We start from the raw sequence: 20,915 nt of genomic DNA, 5'->3' as shown, positions 1-20,915 counted from the left end.
GCCCTGGCTTAGAGAAGGCAGGCACTGACTCATGAGCACAGGGCCTCTGGGAACCCAGACCACTGCACAGCCAAGGAGCTTGCCCGTGGTGGAGCTTCGGGGGCTTGGTTCCAGGGAGCAGGTGGGAAGGCACAGTGAGAAGAACCAAGGCCTAGGTGACAAACTGCCAGAGACCCATACACGGGGCAGCAAGTGCTAGGTGCTGTGAAGAGGCAAGATTCATGGGTACCAGGACTTGGGGTCATAGCATGAGCTTTGACCCATGCCATGGTCCCTCAGTTCCCCCTCTACCCATCCTTGCTGGTTCCTCCTGTTTCCCTTTCTGATCATTGGGGACCCCAGAGGACCCATTTCTATTTAGTCTCCAGAGATGACATAAGCCTGTCTCCAGCCATCAAGTACCAACTCCCTAAGTTGGTCACTTAACACATAGGCCTTACTTCTTTATTGCCTATGTAGGTTACTCACAAGCAGTGCTCCCTGATGCCTGCCGGGTCCCACCCTTACAGGCCAGTTTTGCTTAGCAGATAGATGTCACCAAAATGGCATCAGGAAACTAACTTTTCAGGCCCCAGCTGCTAAGGACTGGGGTTTCACAGGACTTGGGAATGGCAGGAAAAAGCCCAGCATAGGACAGAATGGATCTCTCTTCCTTTCAGTACACAACCCCCAGCCTGGTTGTGTCCAACCTCTGGGCCTAACGCCAAGCCCACAGTGAGCCCAGGGCTGGGAGAGGAGGGCCCAGTTCCCTCCACCCCTCCCTTTCCCTGCTGAGCCCATAGCCAAACCCTGGGGAGCGACAGGCATCTGGAGATCAGGTAGCTTAGCTTCAAGAGTCTGGCTCAAAACAGCTCCCTTCCCCCAGCCTGCTGGGGTCTAGAGCCTACAGTAGCTCTTCTGTCCCACAGACAGGTCTAGGCCAGGTCTTCAGACACAGCCAGCCTTTACTCAGGCTCTCTGGCAGCAGCTCTCAGGAAAAAGGAAGCCAGGGTGTGCGTCTCTATCCAGCCAGGCCAGCTAAGTGCCTATGCAGGGTGAGGACCTGCAGGGAAGCAGAGGCTGCTCTGGGGCCACAAACCGCTGATGCCCAACCCTGCCTAAGCAAGTTCTTCTGTCCTCTGGGAGCTTCATGCTGCTCAGGGCAGTGCTCTGGCCTAGCCCTAATGTCTTGGTTAAGCCTGAGCAAGGTAATGACAAAAGTCAGGTGAAGGGAGACCATGCTCTGGGTAGCCATCTGTGCTGGGAAGGCAACTTGTAGGGGATGTTGTGGGGCCCAGGCCGTGGGGTGTGGGAAAGGCGGCAGTGCTCACCTACCTCAGCAGACCTGGGGATGCCTTACCCAATCAGCTCCTGTCTGGAAGCACAAATGACTAGACCGAACAACAAACACTTCTTCACAGTGTGGGTGCCACAGCCTGCATCACCCACTGGTCCAAAGGATGCTTGCCCAACAGTCAGAAGTGTGAGGAAAGCCTAGGGCAGCACCTAGAAGATCCCAGCTCCTCCCTGTCACACCACCCTTCCAATGGTGAGCTGGTAGAGCCACTAATGAGCACACACAGGCATTCCCCACCAGGCATTGTTGTTAGTGCCTAGATGAAGAAACTGAGGTCACAAACTAACCTGTCCATGTCCCAAGTAGTGACAACAGCAAGACCCCACCTGCAGAATCACAGTCAGTACTAAGATCAGTGGAAGGGCAGAGAGCACTTTGTTGCGGTATTGGCTATCCCCGCCCCCACCCCTCGGGCCTGCCTGGAGGACATACATCCCCAGGACTTCAGCTGTACTCTGTGAACACTGACAACCAGCGTCACCCCTCTCTGCAGCTACAGGTCAGTCTGGGTCATTCCAGAAATCCTCCACCTGGCCCACCCAATCCTTGCCTCTTCCACCCCTATCCCTGCCTGGGGGAAAAAAAAAAAGGTATTGGGTGGGGGAGAATCAACCTTCCAATAGCCAAGCACCCACACACCCTCCTACCACCCCAACAATCCCCACACATCACGTACTTTGGGCATGGAAGTTGTTAACAAAACAAACATCCAAGGGTTTGAGGTGACTGGCACCCACCTGCCCCCCCCCCATTGTATTCAGCACTGAACTCAGGCTCAGGAAAAGGCAACAGTACAGGCTCCCTCCTGCTCAGTATCATCAGCTCCTACCCGGGTCCCCAAACATGTCAGGAAGGGCTGCGGAAAAAAGATGTCCCTTTAATAAAACGTTATCAACATATATCGTACACAAACTACAATGTATCATAATTACTTTTTTTTTTCCTCTCATAATTCAGAACCAGACTACAAGGTAAGAAAAAACACAGAAACAGCTACAATGTTCCCAAGAATCCGCACAAGGTCTTTTTTCAGGCAGATGGTATCTCACATAATATGATATACATGGGTCAGAAAGGGGAGGTAAGAAAACAAAGACCAGCTACAAGGGTGGGCGGCACAAGGAGGGTGTAAATGTACAAAGAATCCAGTGTCTTCAGGGCAAGACACAAAGGCTGCCACGGGGGAGGCCAGGGCAGTCAAGTCACCCCTCCTGGGAGGGGACAGCTCCACCATCAGGTTGTGGGTTTTTGAAAATAAAAACTGGAAACAGTGTCTGTTTGGTTGCTGGTGCTCCCCCACCCCCACAGCAATACCGAAGTCTGTCCATCCAGTTCCAAGCAAATACAGAGCGATTCTAACCAATACCCATCTTTGAAAAAGGACAAACAGGAGAGAAAAAAAAAAAAAAAAAAAAAAAAGAAAGAAAACCACTTCAGCCCGCCCTGCCCATGTGCACTATGTGAGGATCTGGGAACCAGAACGTGGAGGTCACTTCCATGTCTCAGATCGCAGCCATCCTGTTGGTGGGGCCTCTCCTACCCAGCCAGCAGGAGTCTTGCCAGGAGACGGTGCGGACCGAGGGGCTGGAGGCCCCAGCGGCTGGGCACGAGGTCTGGAGAGGCAGCTATCCTGGAACAGTGTGTATGCTGGGTCACAGCGATGGTCTCTGTTAGGCGACAGCAGGTTGGGGGCTCTGGGCTCTCTGGCCAGAGGATGAGGACTGGGGTGTCGGTGTGTTTTGACGGCCAGCCAGAACAAAGCAGACACCTGCTTCTCCTCACCCAGTGCAAAACCCCAAAGGCCCATGTGGGAATGGTTGACTTCTGTTCCTTTTCCCCAAACAGTTTTTGAAAGAAACCACCGATTGTAAACTGTCCAGTTTATTGTTATTATTATTTTTAGATGGCTACAACGTCAGCGTGACATGGCACACCCAGGCTAGCTTTCCTGGTGCCAGGACTTGGGGACAGACAGCAGGGTTTGTGGGTTTCTTCCTTTTTTTGTTTTTTGTCTTTCCTTTCCTTTTCTTTTCTTTTCTTTTTTTTTTTTTTTTTTGTTTTCTTTTCTTTTTTTTTAAAGAAGAAAGCAAAGAGGTTGAGTGGGGTGGGGTGTAGGGCTTGCTAGAAGCTTCCATTAAAAAAATTTCCCCCAAAAGAAATCCCCCCAAAAAAACAAATTAAAAACCCCAGCAACGGTAAAATCCCAAACAAACAAACAAACAAAAACAACAAAAAGTGTCATGTACAGAAAGGTCCTTTAGGGGGAGGGGAGGGTGGGATTTTTCTGATTGTTGACTTGAAATACATCTTTTGAGTTTTGTCCTTCATGTTTTACGGAATAAAAGTTTGGCCTTTTTATTGCATGAAACTAAAATTGGGAAAGGTGGGGAGTGGGTGAGAGGGGTGGGTGGGGCAGGAGACCCCTCCCCCCGCTCCTGGCATCGACACCTCACTTCTTCTTGCATAATCTCTGGCATCTTCTGCCTGCAATGCCGGCTCTCAGCGTCTTGGGGGGGGGGTCACACACTCATCGTCATGCTTGGAGAATACTGCAGGGGAGAAGCAGGGTTGGGGATGGCTGTCAGGTATAGAGGAAAGGCCATGGACAAGGAGGCAGGAGCTAGGTGACACCTCTGGGAACTGGCAGCACAAATGGCCCTACTTCTTATCCCTTTGAAGTCAGCTCTTTGGGGACCAAGACAGCAGGAGACTAGGGTGTAGTGAGTCCAGGTTCCTGCAGGGTGCTGTGGCTGGCCCCAATCTGGGGGCTCTCAAAAGCTGTTCTCACCAATGAGTATGGGCATAGAAGGCCACCTGGTCCCTTGGCACCGAGGGCCCAGGAAATCTCTGGTTGAATGATCCCATGGGGCAGTGCTGCCTAACCAACTCAGCTCAGGGCTTTCCCAGCCAGTTGTGCTTGTGAATGCCCAATGTTTCAGCCTTCATAGTGCTCCTGGGAGGACCAGGCAGCAGGACACAAGCAAGTGGGTGGAAAATAACCAGGTGGAGAGCAGGGCAATGAGCAGGCACTTACAGGGCCCCTGGCCTAAGGGAGCCATCAGGACCCAAGCATCAGAAGTCAGGGCTTGGGGACTTACATTGTCGTTCTGGAAGGAGTGGAGGAAGTTCCCTCCTAGCTCGCCATCATCACGAGGGGTGCCTGGAGGGTTGCTAATGCCACTTATGTTGTTAGGAGAGTTCTGTGGAAAGAGAGAGGAGGTGAATCTATGTCCCCAACAACCTGACCTAACAGACAGGGTGATACTGAGGGAGGGAACATCAAGTGTCACTCACTTTTGGAAGTCCATCTATGTCTCCTGATCCTAAAAGGGAAAAAGAGTCAAGTCAGGGCCTTCCTTCCTTCCTTCCTTCCTTCCTTCCTTCCTTCCTTCCTTCCTTCCTTCCTCTCTTTTTTTTGGGGGGGGTGCCGAGCATATGTAGATACTGTGTTAACGTATATGTGTGTACGCAAGTGCACATTGGGGGAGGTCAGAGATCACCACCAGGTGCTTTCCACCTCCCTTTTTGAGACAAATTCTCTCTCTGAACCTGGATTTAGCTAGCTGATTCAACTACAGCTGGCCGGCAGCAAGCCTTGGGGATCCTTCTGTCTCCGCCTCCTCAGTACTGGCATTAAAAGTATACACCACTGTGTCTGGCTTTTACATGGTGCCGATGATCAAACTCAAGTCCTCATGCTTGCCAAACAAACACTACTGACTAAGCCATTTCCTCAGCCACATTTGCTCTTGAGGCAGGACCTTACCATGTGGCTAGGCATGTCATGAGTTCACCATGCTCCATCTCAGTATCCCGAGTGCTGGGATAAAAGACATGCACCACTATGCCCAGCGCTATCTTCCTCAGGTTTCAAGCATCCTCCAGTCAGTGCTTAGTACAGGACTATACCTGTATGCAGTACATTTTTCTTTACTCTCAAATAGGGTCTTACTGTGTGTGACCCAAGCTAGCCTGAGTGCCACACTACAGTAGGTATTGTCACCATGGCTGGCCCGATTCAGTTGCTGGATAGCTCTCCTGTGGGGTTCTCCATTCTCGGAGAAGGACCCTTTCCTTTGTGGAACCGTGAATGTGGGTTCACATTATTTCTATGTAGAGAATCCTCGGTCTAGACAGCAGGACCTTCCTAGGTGCCTAGTCACGGCCAACACTGTCCCGGGTGACCCAGGAGCAGAGGCAGAGTGCAGTGTGCACAGGTGCTGGCTTACCTAAGGACCCATTCATGTGATGTGGCTCCATGCCGCCCATGCCTCCCATTGGGCCGTCTGAGCCAGGACCCATTGGAAACTGTGAGGTAAGCAAAGCATGGTTAGGGGACCCAAGCCCTTTGCATCTACCTGTCCCACCTCCCAAACACCCCAAAGACTCAGGCCCTGGGCCCCAACTGCTTAGAAATGATACCCAGCATGCTCCAGGTGGGTCTCCTTGTGCAGACTTAGGCACTGGGTACCCAGGTGCCTGGTCCTGGGGATTGCCCAGTGGAAAGGTCTCCTTCTATGTACGAGTCTAAATGAGCAAACTTGGGGGGGGGGGGACCAGACCAAAGCTACCAAGTTTCACGCACAGCCAGTCCGGCAATTTCCTGAGCCTCCTCACAGTGCTTGATCCATTCCTGGGTAGGTTCCTGGCTCACTAGCCATCACTGTACAGGAATGTATCTTGACTACATGGACCAGAACAAATGACACAAACTTGTCGCCCGCATTTTACAGGTGAGAAAACTGAAGTCGAGCATGGGAAGTGAATCGTATAATCTCCTGGAGCAGAGGTGAAGCAGAGGGTAGAGCAGGGTAGCCTATTATGGGACTAACCCTCAGACGCTGGAAATGTCAGGGGCAGAGGTGAAGACTCTACTCCACTCCATCTGGTCTGCAACTCTCAACACCTCAGGAAGGAAGGAACACAAGGCCACACATTTCATGGTCTTGAGCTACCACTGAGTATAGCCTGGACAACCAGTGCTTGAGACTTATTCCTCACCAGAACTCAAGGTCAGATGTGGGTATTCCTTCTTGTCACACTTGCTTTTACATGGTTCTCACTATATGGCCCTGGCTAATCTCAAATTTGCTGTTGTCTAGGTGCACCTAGAACACATGGCAATCCTCCTGCCTCTGCTGCTTGAATGCTAGGATTACAGGTGTGAGCCACCATACCAACTTGTCTCATCTTAAAAACTGTGAGTTGTGGGGTATTCTTGTCTGTTGTCTTTGGTTCTGTTTTTTTTTTTTTTTTTTTTTTTTTTTTTTTTTTTGAGATAGGGTTTCTCTGTGTAGCTGTGGGTATCCTAGAACTTGCTTTGTAGACCCAGGCAACCTCAAATTCAGGGATCTGCATGTCCATCTCCTGAGTGCTGGGATTAAAGACATACACTGCCACCATACCCAGCAATAATACTGGTGTGATTTTGTCCCACCCCCCCTCAAAAAAAACAACATAGTTCCTCTGTATAGCCCTAGCTGTCTTGGAACTTGCTCTATAGACCAGGCTGGCCTCAAACTCAAGGAATCCACCTGCCTCTGCTGGGCTTAAAGACGTGGGCCACAACTGCCTGGCAGAAGTATTGAGTTTTTGAAGCCAACGTTTAACAACTTTTTTGTGGTTGCCAGCAATGACTATCACTTTACAGCTACACAACAGAGGTATTCTTTTGTTGTTGTTTTTTTGGGGGAAGGGTGGCAGGAGAGGGTTGAAACAGGATTTCTCTGTGTAGTCCAGGCTGGCTTCAAAGTCAGAGATCCACCTGCCTCTCCATCCTGAGTGCTAGGCTTAAAGGCATTTATCACCACACCTGGCTAGTATTCTCTATTTCTATGAAGTAAGATTTGCATAAAGTTCTTCTGTGAAGTGAAAAGTAACCTAAACTTTCATCATGAAGGCCGTTGTCACAGAAGTGGTGGCACAAGGGGTGTGAGATGCTTTCGCTCCACTGGTGAGAGGCTTCAGATGAATTTGCCAAGAGTGATATTAAAACTGTTTGCTGAACATGCAGATCAATGAGCAAACTTGAGCTGGATTTAATAAGAACAGTTCTGCTTTCTGCAATTTCATTAAAAGCCTCATGGAAATCAAGATAACACAGAATTCCAGTTCTTAAATCAAAGGACCTAGCAGGAAATTGTTTCTTGTTTTCTTTTCTTGGGTGGTGTTGGGGGTCGAACCTAGGGTCTCCTGCATTTGAGGCACATGCTCTAGGCCTGAGCTGCACACTCAGGATGCAGCTCTTGTGTTTTACAGTGTCACTGGTATACTGCCGAGAACACAGCTCTGCCCAAGGGGCTGGGACAACGTCTGTTGTCAAAATCCCTTCCCTTCAACTCACACATAGGACTGTCTGATGCAACCACTAGATCTAGAACACAACTGCCTTAGTTACGTGCAATCAGGGAATGCAATGATGCCATGCTCACATTAATATATGCTCACAGTCAACTCAGAGGTCACTTTCTGACTGGACACCAATACCACTTTGAAGAAAAAAAAAAAGCTTTTGGTTCAGAAGGGTGTGCTAGTAGCTACACCTTCTCTGACCAGCCCTAAGTACCTGTCTACACACAATGCAATAATGTTTGTAAGTGCCCTCATCCAGCTGTGTGCCTTTCTACTTGTCAGAAACATAAGGGTCATCAAGCTTTCTCTTTGGAGCTGTCTGGGTCACACTGGAGCTGGCACCATCGCAGTTCATAGATTCAACAACCTCAACTCAAGCACATGGTCACAGTATTAATGTTAAATGCAAATCCAGTACCACCTTGATGCAAACTTGGGTAGAAACTGCAGCAGCCCTGATGTCACAGCCCTTAGGCTAACACAGCTTGAGTGATGCCCACCAGCATCCACGGTCTGGGAAAATACCATGATGGTGACAATAGATAACAGATGATCTAAGCCATGCACGTGCTCCACCCCATGCAGCGGGCCTCTGTATAGGTTTGGTACTCTTTCCACTCAACTGTCTACACACACTACTACAAAACAGGGCTTGTGCCTGAGGTACCTCAGGATATAGAGTTTTTAGTGTTAAAATCTGGATGAAATGATTAGTGGGTGGGTGGGAGTACTGTATAATAGTTTTCCATATTTATTCAGCACATGGCCCTGGCCGGGGAGATGGAATGCATTTACTACCTAGTGCTAGTGGTGGAGCTCAGGAGGAGGGCATGTGCTTGCCCTGCACAAGGGCCTGGACTCGTTCCTCATCAACAAACGCAGACAAACGTGTGCCATATTCAGTGCAGGGTAGCCCACATGTGGGATCTGACACCTGAGCTGATTCTTGTATTAGGAACTGGGCCCACAAAACCAGAGGGTCCCACGGTCACCTCCTCCAAGCCCCAGGACCAACACTAGACCGGATCGTCTCCTCCTTCCAGAGGCAAGTGGGATGATGGACTGTACAGCAGCCAGGCAGGAGTTGCATAGGGAAGTCTCCTAGAGTGTGCTTAAGGGACTTGGCACTGGGGACAGACAGATGAGAACCGGGGCAGGTGGATTTCCAGATGAGAGGACAACTGGAGTAGAGGTAAACAGCTGCCACACTGGCACTGGCATGGGTTAGGCAGCTTCCCAAAGGCACATCTGAGGTCCCACCCTTAGCTATAATGCTTAGGAAACAGAAAAGACCTCCCTAAGGTGGCACAGCCAGTCACAAGAATGGGGATTAAGTCAGAGCGCCCTGCAGCCTTGCCAGCACCCTCATACCTGACCAGGAAGGTGAGCCCCGCCCTTCCCACCTCCACTATCGATAAGATGGGGACTGACTTGCCCAAGAGGCAATCACTTTCCTGATGGTTTATTTTATCCATCTTTGGTAACAAATGGCTGAAATCAATTACACTTGCTTTCCCCTCAGCTGATGAAGTTAATTATGATTTGTTATGGTAGCTGGTATGTAAATGAGTAGAAAAGCAGACTCACGTTGGACCGGCTGCCTCCAGGCGGCACAGGATTAATCATTGTGTAGATGTTGTCACTGGAATTTGTTGAATCTGTAGAATAGTGGAAACCGTACAGTTGAGGTGATTAATTTATTTCTTAATTAAAACAAACTCGTGGCACTTGAACTCATTCTTTTGTATTTTATCACCTAAAATTTCTTCTAAGTATCACCATCTTCTGGGTAATTTGTATTTAATGAAGATTCACAAAGTTTTTAATCACAGAAAATTCAACTGTGAAAACCACTCAGCCACAAACCCAGGAATTTCAGGGTATCTGGGAGGCAGGGCAGGTACAGCGCAGGGGACTTCAGATCTGTTCCACAGGCTTAGCAAGGACACAAGGACACACCTGTGCTGCCTCTCAGCCCCACCCAGGGAAAGAAAATGCACCAAGTTACCCAGAACCACTGTGCTAGGCTGAGGGGGTAGGAGGGAGACAGGGCTGGGGCTGGGGATGTATTAACATATGGAGTGGGTTACTGTGACCCAGTCTGAATGTAGGTCATGCTGCTCATCAATGCTGCAGAGGGGGAGCTGGAGCGGGAGCCGGTGTGGCTGCAGCCAGCTCCACCCCTGCAGCTGAGCAGCTTTCCTTTATAGGGAGCTGGAAGAGGAGGCTCCGGCCACTCCCCACCTACCCAGGAAAGTCTTCTCAGTTAACAGTGTTCTCTCAGGAGCAGAAATGTGCCCTCTATTTTGGGCTGGGTAGGGGATGCGTGCCGCACTCCTTCCGGCTGACTGCAATGCTATTCTTAGCGAGTAGACAGATAATTGTGACATTGTGTGTATGTGCATGTGTGCATCTGCCCTCAAGTACACGCATGTCCTCTCCAGATAAAGAAAACGGAAAGGAGATGAAAGGAGATCTCTTACACACAGGACCAGAAGCCCAGAGATCTGGAACCTCAGGGGGAGTGTGGGAGAGAGTCTGTGTGTGTGTGTGTGTGTACACACGCGTGTGCACACATACACACACACACACCTCTGGATCCCACGTTGCCAGGGCCCCAGAGGCCCTGAGTCACCCAGGGCAAAGAGCCTTGTTCTTTACCAAGGAGTGTAAGGAGCACAAGATGGGTCACCTGACTGAGGCTACACAATGAGTTAGTGATGTCAAGGGCTCACAGCCCTTGAATCCCTAGGTGTCAGTGGCTGGCAGAGGATGTACTGCTCAGGAAGCAGTGGCTGAAAAGACCCACAGGGCCACACAGCACCCCACTCCCACCTATCTACCCCCCCCAAGCCCTCTTACCCGCAGGACTAGGCATGATGGGGGTTCCTGGAGGGCCGCCACCACCAGGGGGTCCCTGAGATAAGATAAAAGCTGTCATCAGTAACCTGTGGTGGTAAGAGGCTTGGGGAGGCCTCCATGCTACTTGCCAGTGCCTGGATAAGCCTGGCTCCTTCTGGTGCTGAGCATCTCTTGCACTCAGACCTGGAGCCCACAAGCCTGAAGGAAGCTGGACTTACACTCTCCCTCTCAAGCCAAGAGGCATCAGAGGTGGGTGTGCACACCTACTAGTGACAGCCAGATGCACTAATGGGAATACACAGCCTGCTGGGTAGCTACTCAGAAGGAAAACCTTCTGGGTCATGTTTGGAGCCACTCCAGGCATGTACAAATACCTAAATACTGACAGCAAAAGCCTTGGCAATTTGCATATCGGGCTCAGAGGTATTCTCACACGGAACATAATAGACCCCGAGTGGCTCTCCTGTCAGGCAGTTGGTCATCTGAACTAGATAGTCAAAATCCATAGCTGCACTTACCACATAGGTACCAGGTGATGAGGAGGAGTACGGGATCTGGAAAGAAGATTTAGGAGCCATGTATTGGAACTGCCTTCCCTGGCAGACAAGTACTGTGCCCTTTCATTTCCAAATCCACTCTTATGAGAGGCTTGGGACCCAGTGAATTAGTGACCCAGACAGTTTCCGGAGGAGGCTGGGGACATGACTGAAACCACAATGCAGTGGTCCTGGGGATTGTCTTCCCAGTCTTTAGTGGAACCTGAGGATAGGGTCCCAGAAGGCCTTCCATTTGGGATGGTGGAAGAGAGCAACACCCACACGCACCTTCACCCCTTCTTCCCAGCTTGTCTGCACTGGGCCCCTCAATGCTAGACACCCAAACCCTGTACTCTGAACACATGATGCACCTGGAGTCTGGGCTCTCGGCTGGTACCCATGAGCTTCTGCAGGGCAGGACCGCCTTAGAGGACCCCGCACACTGCCCATGGGCTCCACCCGCATGGGCCTCCTTCTCAGAGGCATCAGGTAGAACCCTACTGTAGTTCTCCCTCCCGCCACCTCTTCCTGGGGACAGGAGTTGCCCTGTGCCCAGATTCTCTTCCCTGGAAAATGCCGTCCCGCCAGACCTGGATACTCACTGAGTTAGCACTGTTGGGATTGGGCCAGGGTCTGCCAGCTCCTGGGCCCCTGGAGAAGGAGAGACGGGGACAATGAAAGCGGAGCTATAGACTCGCAGCAGGGGCAGAGAAGCTCAAGTCCTAGAGGCCATCTGACTCTGGGGTAGTGAGGGCTCGTTCCCTGGGTGGAGACTTAACGTGCTCCTTCAAACTTACGTAATATTTGTAAATTATAAAATATTTATAAAATGATTCATAAAAGTCTTTCTGCTTTTCCCTAGGAAGATAGGCCACAGATTCTCATACAATCACTAGAGATCAGCCATTGAAGCTGTGCAAGCCTGAGAAGGTCACTCTACCTCTCTGTGCCTCAGTGACATCACAGGCAGGGAATAACCACCCTTTGTAGGCGTAGCCTGAAGATAATGAGTGTGTCCAACACTGTGCCTGGCACACAGCCCTGTGTGGAAACTGAGGTCCAGAGAGGCACCAGTGACTCTTATGAGTCCTCTGGGGCTCCAACAGTGGGTGGGGAGGCCACAGGCTCTGAAGCAGTGGCCAGGGCCTTTTGTGCCTTACATGTTAATCCCAGGCATGGCGGGGCCGAGGGAGTTGGGTGGTGGTCTCATGCCGCTGCCGTAATTCTGCAACGATAACCAAGGGTCAGTCTATGAGAAGGAGAAGGGGAACCGGGGAGGGGAGACAAACACAGAATATAAGTGAGAGGGTTAGTTTGTGAAGACAACCTGATGAGGAAAAAAAATCATACATTCTTTCAGAAAGGATGGGGACCAAGTGACAGGGACCACAATGACAAGAAGCCAGCACAGAGGGACAGTCACAACAGTCAATGCATTTTCAGGGGCTTCAACATGATATTCCCTAAAAAATGTTTGTTCAACAAGCTGCTGTTAGCCCCTTCCCACAGGCCTCAGTAGTTAGAAGGGCTGACTCGGCCACCAGTTTCAACTTTGGTGACAGGGGTCACATGCATAGTCTAAGGGCCCCAGCCTACCATCCCACTGACCTCAGGATGCTCAGCACCCTCCCTACCAGCCACACGACCATCCCTCCCATACTGCTGGACTTGAAGGTCCTTTTTACATCAGGACAGTGTCCTCGTGGCTATACCCCAAGCCTACACCCCAAGGTGTTTAATGAACAACACAGACACCATCAGGGAAGAGAATGGCACCAACTGCAGGCTTGGGCACTGCCCACCGGGCATCTGAGGAAGCAACGGGACCGCTAGTGTGAGCTGCGTAATGCTATGCACACACTACTCTTTTCCTTTGAAGCTGGTTCCACTTCACAAGAAGAGACTGGAGGTCTAAGAGGGAGAAGCTGACCAAAAACACCTAGCAAATGGCAGATCAGGGTCTCACCCGTGAGCCTTAGATCTTTCCCAAAGCCTCTTGACAGAAAGAAGGCGAAACCAGGTGACAATGTTGGGTCAGGCAAGTACAGAAGTAACACTGAGCTAAAAACAGGTCTTCACGAGGGACTGTCTCCCACACTTCCCTACTGAAGGGCCTGCTATTCTGTTAAGTCATCCATGGAGGTCTTGAGTGTAGAAGATCCAGTCAGCGATATCTAGATTCCTGGCAAGGAGTGAGACCTACGGCAAGGGCAGGCTGCAGCAAGCTTCCACAGAGCCTCAGTCCCTCGGCCTGCTGTGGGTAGACACTCTGCATGGTTAGCACAGGACAGTGGACCTCTCAAGCCTGGCCACTTGCTGATGTCTCCGCCAACTACATAAATGACAGTTCTCACTACGGAAGATAGAGCTATGCCATGTGTTTTATGTGTGCTGTGGATATTCAACAGTCATGGAAACTTCAGTAGAGATTGTAAAATGAGGCGATAAAGGAGCAGAATGGCTATGAGCTAAGCGGGGACAAGGGCCTGTTGCCAGGCTCTGGATGCAGGGCCACAACCCTGTTTTATCTATGAAACAGAAACAAAAGTTCAGGTGTCTCTAGCATAAGAGGGACCCACGCTGACTGAAGTGTTGGTTCTGAGGTGCCCTTAGAGAAGAGTGTATGGAGACTTGAGCTACACACCTGCCCTTTTCCCAGGAAGAGGCAAGCTTCACACTCCAGAGCTTGGCATGCCAGGATGCCACCACAAAGTCTGGACCAAAAGAAGGCTATGCAGACATGCAGCACACTGCCTGTGGGGTCCTTAAAGGGAGTGGCGCCATTAGGAGGTGTGGCCTTGCTAGAGGCAGTGTGTCACTGTGGGGCAGGCCTTGAGGTCTCTCTTCCTAAAGCTTCCCTCAGTGTGACAATTAGATAACTGCCTGCAAGATGCAGCACTCTCGGCTCTAGCGCATGACTGCTTGGATGCCATGCTCCCCTCCATGATGACAATGGACTGAACCTCTGAAACTGTAGTGAGCCACCCACAATTCAATGTTTCCTTTGTAAGAGTTGCTGTGGTCACAGTGGCTCTTCAGAGCAACAGAAACCCTAAGACACGGCCCCAGATGGAAGTTGCAGACAGGATTCTAATCCTACCCAGTTTGCTAACAAGGCAACATCCTGCACTGAGCTATGGCAAGTTTTCCTCCTACAGATGCATGTGCCCCAAAGAGTGTAAAGAGTACTGTTTTTTCCTCCCGCCGATCGTTGGCCTGGTCCCACCGCCACGCCAGCCCCAATTAACACACTGAGACTCTGTATTTGATATAATTCTGTTGGCCAGTTACTAGTTTCTTATCGGCTAGCTCTGTCTTAATTATTAACCCATTTCTATGTATTTCCACGTGGTCTTACCAGCGAGAGGCAGCTGGTGGTTCTAGTCTCTCCAGACTCTCCATGTTGACCCCTCCTTCCTCCTTCCTATTTCCTCCTTGTCTCCTCGTCCCTCCTATCTTCCTTTCCTATTGGCCAACAGTGCTTTATTCATTACCAGTATGAGAAACATATACAGAATGACATCTCCCATCAAAAGAGTCACTCCATAACTCCTACTTTTACAAGATGATAACCCGGAGGCCCAGAAAGGACCAGTAAGGCAGGACAGAAGCTGAATTGAAACCAGGTTGAGACCAAGTCCACATGGGGGCTAGAAGATCAATACCGAAGGTCTGGAGCTGCTGGAGGTAACTGGGCCCTACACAGGGGCTGTCCCTATACCCTCCTCAGCACTGCTCTGTAGTGACAGAGAGGACAGGACCACAATCCCTCCCATCCTCCCAGCTGGTGAGTAGAGGAACTTGTCCCACAGCCCTATACCTCCCTCAGGGGGACTCTCATGCTTCCTGTTACCTGCCCCGTGCTAGCCTTTTCTTCAAATGAGACTATTATCAGGCTATCATCATCTGCAAAGAAACATAAAGCTATACAGGCAGTGTTTTTAGGAGGAGGGGCACAGGACATGGCTGACCTCCTATTTTGCTTTAAGCCACGGTGCCTGGCGGTAGGAGGCTTCCCAGTGTCTCACTCCTCTCACTTAGCCTCAGATGCTCTGAATAGGTTAAGTGGTCCTTCTGAGGCCTTGAGCTTCTATCAGCCTTGGGACATACAGTTTCTCTGGGTGGCACAGGACTGTCCCTGGAGAATCAAGAATGTACTCTATGTGAACCTGAGTCTCCAAGGGTCTCGAACCTGCTTTACCCAGTGTGAACAAGAGCCTGAAAGATGGAGCTTTGTTTAAGAAGTCACTCTCCACATGTTGGACAACAGGGCACTCATTGTTAACATACATGATTTTTAGATGGAAGTACTGCCTCTTTCCCGTTGGTAATTATATACACTAAATCCATCACAGACCCTGGAGGAAAAGAAGTAGGTGCCACCTGTCTGCTCATTCCTTTGGGCTGAGATAGGATTCGGGGTCAAAAACTAGAATGCCACTCTACCTGGTTTTAAAACCTATAAAATAGCCCCAGACCACATATATCTGTCTCCCATTCCCTTCCAGAGAATTCCAGAGGGGTCACTAGCCAAATACATCCTGATTCTTCCCTAGGTTATCATACCTCTATGCCTAGCTCAGCACAGCACGACTCATATAGTGGTGCTCAAATATGCTGCCTGAGAGCTGGCTGTCCCCCAAAGGCCTAGGTCAGAAGGCAGAATGCACATCCTGCAGAAAGGAAATAATGATCACAGCCACTCTTGCCCTGTCTCACAAGGTGTCACCTCCTGGCAACCCATTTTGTCAAACAGGAGTAAGAGGTGAGTCAGGAGACTACAGTGTCTCCCAGTACCACGTTTAAAGTCACTCCCTCTTGTGCATTACCATGCCCGGGCAGTATAGTCTCAACAGTCGGGGAATGAGTAATTACAGAGGAACAAAGGGTCTGTCCTCTCTAGTCCGAAGCCTTGGGATCTGTGGTGGTTGGAAAGAGAAAGGTGCCTGCCCATAGGCTCATGTTTGAATGCTTGGTTCCCAGTCAGTGGAACTGTTTGGAAGGGTTAGGAGGTGTATGGCCTTGTTGGAGTGGTATGTCACACTTTGTTGAGAGGGTGTGTCATAGGGTGGGTATAGGGGTTTCAAATGCACACATCAGGCTCAAGTCTCTCTGCCTGCGGCTTGTATATCAGATGTAAGCTCGCAGCTACTGCTCCAGCATCATGCTTGCTGCCCACCTCTAGACTTACTACCATGATACCATGGCCTAACCCTCTGAAACTGTAAGCAAGCCCCCAAGTAAATGCCTTCCTTTAGAAGTTGCCTTGGTCATGATGTTTCTTCACAGTAACAGAACAATAACTAAGACAGGGTCCAACACTACTCTGCTACGTCTTAGAAGACCCTGATGCCCACTCCTCGATTGTCCATGTCCCAATACTAAATCATCTCTAAGCCTTCTTGTCTCATGGTAAATTGGTATGGGGATTCCAGGCTGCTCAAGAGAGTTTGTTTTGGGGATTTAATATTACACCCTACCCAGAATGTTCTGGATGATATGAACAAAGCACCTTAGGCCCTCTACATTGATGTTGCATGACAAGTGGTCAAGGGATCAGACTCTGGGACCCTGCCTCTTCATATGAGTGCTAGACTTATATGGTGTGACGCTCAGGAGCCAAGAAAAAAAGCCTTGGAATAGTCTGTAATCATGTTGATAACATCATTCTGACTAGAGTCTCATTTTTACTCTAGTTCTGCAAGGTTTCTGTTGTTTAAGGTTCTCATGTAGCTCAGGCTAGCCTCAAGCTCACTGTGGAGTTGGGGATGACCTTGAACTCTGATTCTCCTCCCAAGTCCTAGGGTCACATCCAGCCAACTTGATGGAGTTTCTTTTCCACCTGGTCCTTAGTCCCAAATAAATGCACAGAGGCTTATATTAATTATAAACAGCTTGGCCAATGACTCAGCCTTCTTATTGGCTAGTTCTCTCTTAATTATTAACCCATACCGATTAATCTATGTATCTCCATGTGGTTTTACCTTATCAGAGAATCCCTGTAGCTAGCTCAGTTGGTAGGTGCATGAGACTCTTAATCTCAGAGCCATGGGTTCGTGCCCCACGCTAGGTGCCAGGTACTCTACCAACTGACCTACATGTCCAGGCCCTGTCTTTTTGTGATGCCGGAGATAAAAATCAAGGACCGAATGCATGCTAGGCCAACAGCTCTGCCACTGAGCTACATACGCCCTCTACCCTCACACAACCTCACTATTAGTCCTAATAAGCTGTTAATGACTTTGACAGGAAAAGAAAATGAGCCTAATCAAATCTAAACAACTAAAGTCCTAAACATTGGCTTTAAGTTCTGTTTGTTTTGTTTCCCAAGCTGGCCTGGAATTTGTCAGGTACTCAGATAGGGTCTCATGATGTGGCACTGACTGGTCAGGAACTCACAGAGCTCCAGCTGCCTTTGCCTCCTATTCTGAGTGCTGGGATTAAAGGTGTTAACCAACATACCCAGCAGTTTTAAATTCTTAAAGTTAGAAAACATCGGTTTCTTCTTGGAGGTTTCCAAGGCCCAGGAATCACACTGCACATCGAGTATTTCAGTACCCTATACGGTGGACACTGATTTTTGTCTCAGAGATGTGATTCTTGAACATATCAGAGTCCCCACAGGGAAACCAAGATCTCACCGTGCCACCACCTCTGTCAATTCCTCACCAGCAGTGACTACCACACGGCTTGGACCAAGGGGACAGAGACCCACCTCTGACTCTGAGAGAAGAGGCTGTACTTTCAAAGCTCGCCCTCTGCCCTGTCCAAGGGCAGCCCTGTGGTCAGCTCAAGATGACAGGAAGGGGGATCGTGAACTTGGGGAGACTTTGGGAAGACAAAAACAAAAATCACCCAAGTCATGACTGCTGGGGCCCTTCCTCCCTTGAGGATTTAGCTAGAATCTTTCAACACCACTGACAAAAGCAGCAGGTTGGTTTGCTGTGGGATTCAGGGAAGGAGTGAATGGTTTGGGGGCCTCTTAGGCCCCCAAGCAGCCGGGACAGGAGGACACTGGAAACCCGAGGAGGGAACCCAAAGAATCCCAGTCACCTATAATAAAGAGGAAGAGACAAAGTGAGACTTCAGAGGAGGGCAGAAAATTCTAGAGAACAAAACCCTCCCAATTCCACTACGCACAGCTGCTCACTGACTTCCCGGGAATTCCCTAAGGAAGGTGGAATAACCCTGCCACAATTCAAATACTCAGAGAAGAAGAAAGGTTCTAGAGCAGGAACAGCCTGGGAGACCCCTGTGTGGTGTGTCTAAGAGGCTAACTATTCAGTTGTAGATACACACAGCGTACTATAAAAAAAGGACCGTCCGGGTTTGTAAATTAACTTTTCTCCATCACAGAGCCCACTGGTCAAAAGCAACACGGAGCAGAACAGGGGGTGATAAAACCAGTCCCAGATCACGGTGGTCTGGTCTGTTACTGTTACCAAGAAGATGGATAGAGACCCTCATTTGGCAGGTGGTGAGGGGTCCAGAGAAGTCAAAGTAAGTAACCCAAGGACATCCTGGCCACTCATGCACGTTCCACCAGAGTCACAAGGTGGTCCTGGATCCCTCTTAAGTCTATTCCACTTGGGGTGGGAAGTGGCTTTGGATTTTTGGAGATCCTATTTCACAGCTTGTGACACTAGACCCTCTACCTTCCAAAGTCCTCAAGCTACATGCTGGGACACTTACCCTGGAGGACTCTGCCACCCAGATGGCTCCCTGGCTGTGTCCTGTGCCCAGGTTCTCTGGGGTTATCAGGTCTAGCCACTGTCTGCCCAGAGCCTATTCCCACCCAGCAGCCCACAGGCAGGGAGGGGGGCTGGGGACCTAAATGTGCCCTTCCTCTCAACTGAGAGCCAGAAATGTGGGAGACTGACAGACTGTGGAGAAAGGAAAGAAGGCGGGAGCACACACAGATGGCAGGGGGGACAGATGGACAGGCAGACAGGCAGCTGCTTACCTGTGGGCCAGGCCCCATGGGCCCCATGCCTCTGGGAGGGTTCATTCTCTGCATTGATCCTCCCATGTTGGGGTGACCTGTGTAAGAAAATGGATGAGCCACGGGCTGTAAGGAGTAGAGCAAACAGGAGCCCTCCCAATGCCCTAGGCCAACACCCTACCTTGTTGTCGTGTGGGATCCATAGAATTGGGCAGCAATGGCTGTGTCCCAGGAACTCCTCCTGGAGGCTGAGAGAGACATGAGACATAGTCTGAGTCACTGCTTCTAGAACTGAGGGGGGGGGGTAGAAGAAGACACATCTCCCTGCCCTACCCTGCTCCCCAACCGGCCTCCTGGAGCCATCTCTGCAAGATGGGTAGCGCCCCCCCCCAAAAAAAAAGCTCTGGAAAGCAGGGCAGACAGCTCTTGCAAGCATCAGTCAAAACTGTAGCATCAGGAAGCTAGGCTCTCTATCTGAACCTGCACATCTGCAGTCCGGAAATGAGGCATGCTATGGCTTCACTCCACCCTCACACAAGGGGCAGCACATTTTGCTTCAGAGATGTAACTCATCTTAAGTATATCCCCAAATACCAAGGCCTCAGAGGGAGCCACTGGTTAAAAACCATCACCACAAGGAGGCCTTTACATGTGAGCCAAGCAGCCTTCGAGACGCAGGTTGGGTTAACTGGGGTCCAGGGCTCTAAGAGCTTGAGCCTGAGTCAGCAGAGCCACCCAGGCCTCCCAGCTTCCATCTGCTCCCACTCCAGAGGCAGCAAAGAAGCTACTGGTAGAGAACAGGTTGCTTAATGATGGCCTGTTCTTTAGGAAGTAGGTGCTAGTGTGACAGCCTTCAGTATGGGATAGGGTGCTATGAAAACAGACTAAAAGTCATTGCTTTGGGATGAAGTTATTCTAGCTATAATTTGAAAAAACAAGAGAGCAGCAGAGGGTAGGCCAAGTGTCCCGTGGGACCTTTGGGCCAAAGAGGAACTCTTGGCTTCCGGAAGAAAAGCCTTGGCGATAGAGGGCCACAGCTCCTGGTTGAAGGAGCCAGTGCTTGTGGGGGCCGGGGACCTTCACAGGGTCCCCAGCCCTGACTGCTACAAAATGCTAGCAGCAAATGCTAACCAGGCTCAACAAGGAGGTGAGAGTTGAAGGGACAGACCCCACCCCACCCCTGCTTTTCCAGCTTCAGAACAGGAACACGAGGCTAGGGGGCTTTCTGAGGCCACTCAGTTCCTCTGCCTAGCCTGGGCCCCTGCATCCTAAATTTAACTGACCTCTTCTTCCCCCTCAAGCTCCTGAACAGTGACTCACCTGTCCGGTTTGCGTCTGCCTATCTGGACTGGTGGCTTTTAGTGGCGAGGGGGGATCCCCAATACAAGTACACTCCACCTAGCTTGTCCAGATAGCTATAACAATGGCTGCTCTTGTACTGCACTCCTCCATAGCTTCTAAACCTGCTACATACCAGGGATTTTAGCTGGGGGTGTGGGGAAAGGGGTCTGGGAACTACTATTTTCAGTGGGGTATCTCAAACAGGGGTAGGATCATCTGGGCTTTGCTGTAGGGGTGGGGGAATATGTATGTGATTGATGGCCAAGGAAAACTGCCTTCACAGCTGAGAAGGAAACATAGCCTTGTAGGTACGGGTCATAATCTTGCTGTTGTAACCCCCAGTGGCCCACAGGGGGACAGAAATGCCCTTGGAGGTAAGCCTGCCTTGGAAAAGTCACTCCTCCCTCCCTCCTCCTGCTTCCTCATCTGCAACATATCCAAGATGCCTGTGTTGCTCAAAAACCCGGTTTCTCAATCCCTTTTGTCTAAATTTGCCCCCTTTGTGTTGGAGAAAACAGGAAACTAAGGACTCTGGGAGAGGAAAACG

The 20,915-nt window shown here is 50.2% G+C and overlaps 1 protein-coding gene across 4 annotated transcripts in view; it reads right to left on the bottom strand.

The window, feature by feature from the left end:
• Positions 1-3,201: 3,201 nt before the first annotated feature.
• Positions 3,202-20,915, bottom strand: part of Ssbp3 (single stranded DNA binding protein 3) — a 140,541-nt gene continuing 122,827 nt past the window's right edge. For 2 of the 4 annotated variants that reach the window (XM_051188363.1, XM_051188365.1), the window contains 11 exons: positions 19,209-19,275; positions 19,049-19,125; positions 12,246-12,334; positions 11,688-11,736; positions 11,068-11,103; positions 10,550-10,604; positions 9,275-9,345; positions 5,566-5,644; positions 4,631-4,659; positions 4,435-4,536; positions 3,202-3,885 (listed from right to left, as the gene is read on the bottom strand). In XM_051188363.1, coding sequence (XP_051044320.1) covers positions 3,856-3,885; positions 4,435-4,536; positions 4,631-4,659; positions 5,566-5,644; positions 9,275-9,345; positions 10,550-10,604; positions 11,068-11,103; positions 11,688-11,736; positions 12,246-12,334; positions 19,049-19,125; positions 19,209-19,275 — 684 coding nt within the window. In that variant the 3' untranslated portion in view covers positions 3,202-3,855. The remainder of the gene's footprint in view (positions 3,886-4,434; positions 4,537-4,630; positions 4,660-5,565; positions 5,645-9,274; positions 9,346-10,549; positions 10,605-11,067; positions 11,104-11,687; positions 11,737-12,245; positions 12,335-19,048; positions 19,126-19,208; positions 19,276-20,915) is intronic. The other 2 variants (XM_051188364.1, XM_051188366.1) reach the window with 1 other exon arrangement.

The sequence above is a fragment of the Phodopus roborovskii genome, unplaced genomic scaffold, assembly GCF_943737965.1.
Source record: "Phodopus roborovskii unplaced genomic scaffold, PHOROB, whole genome shotgun sequence".
Lineage (NCBI taxonomy): Eukaryota > Metazoa > Chordata > Mammalia > Rodentia > Cricetidae > Phodopus > Phodopus roborovskii.
Note: the sequence above shows the minus strand (reverse complement) of the source record. Positions and strands in the feature narration are given on the sequence as shown.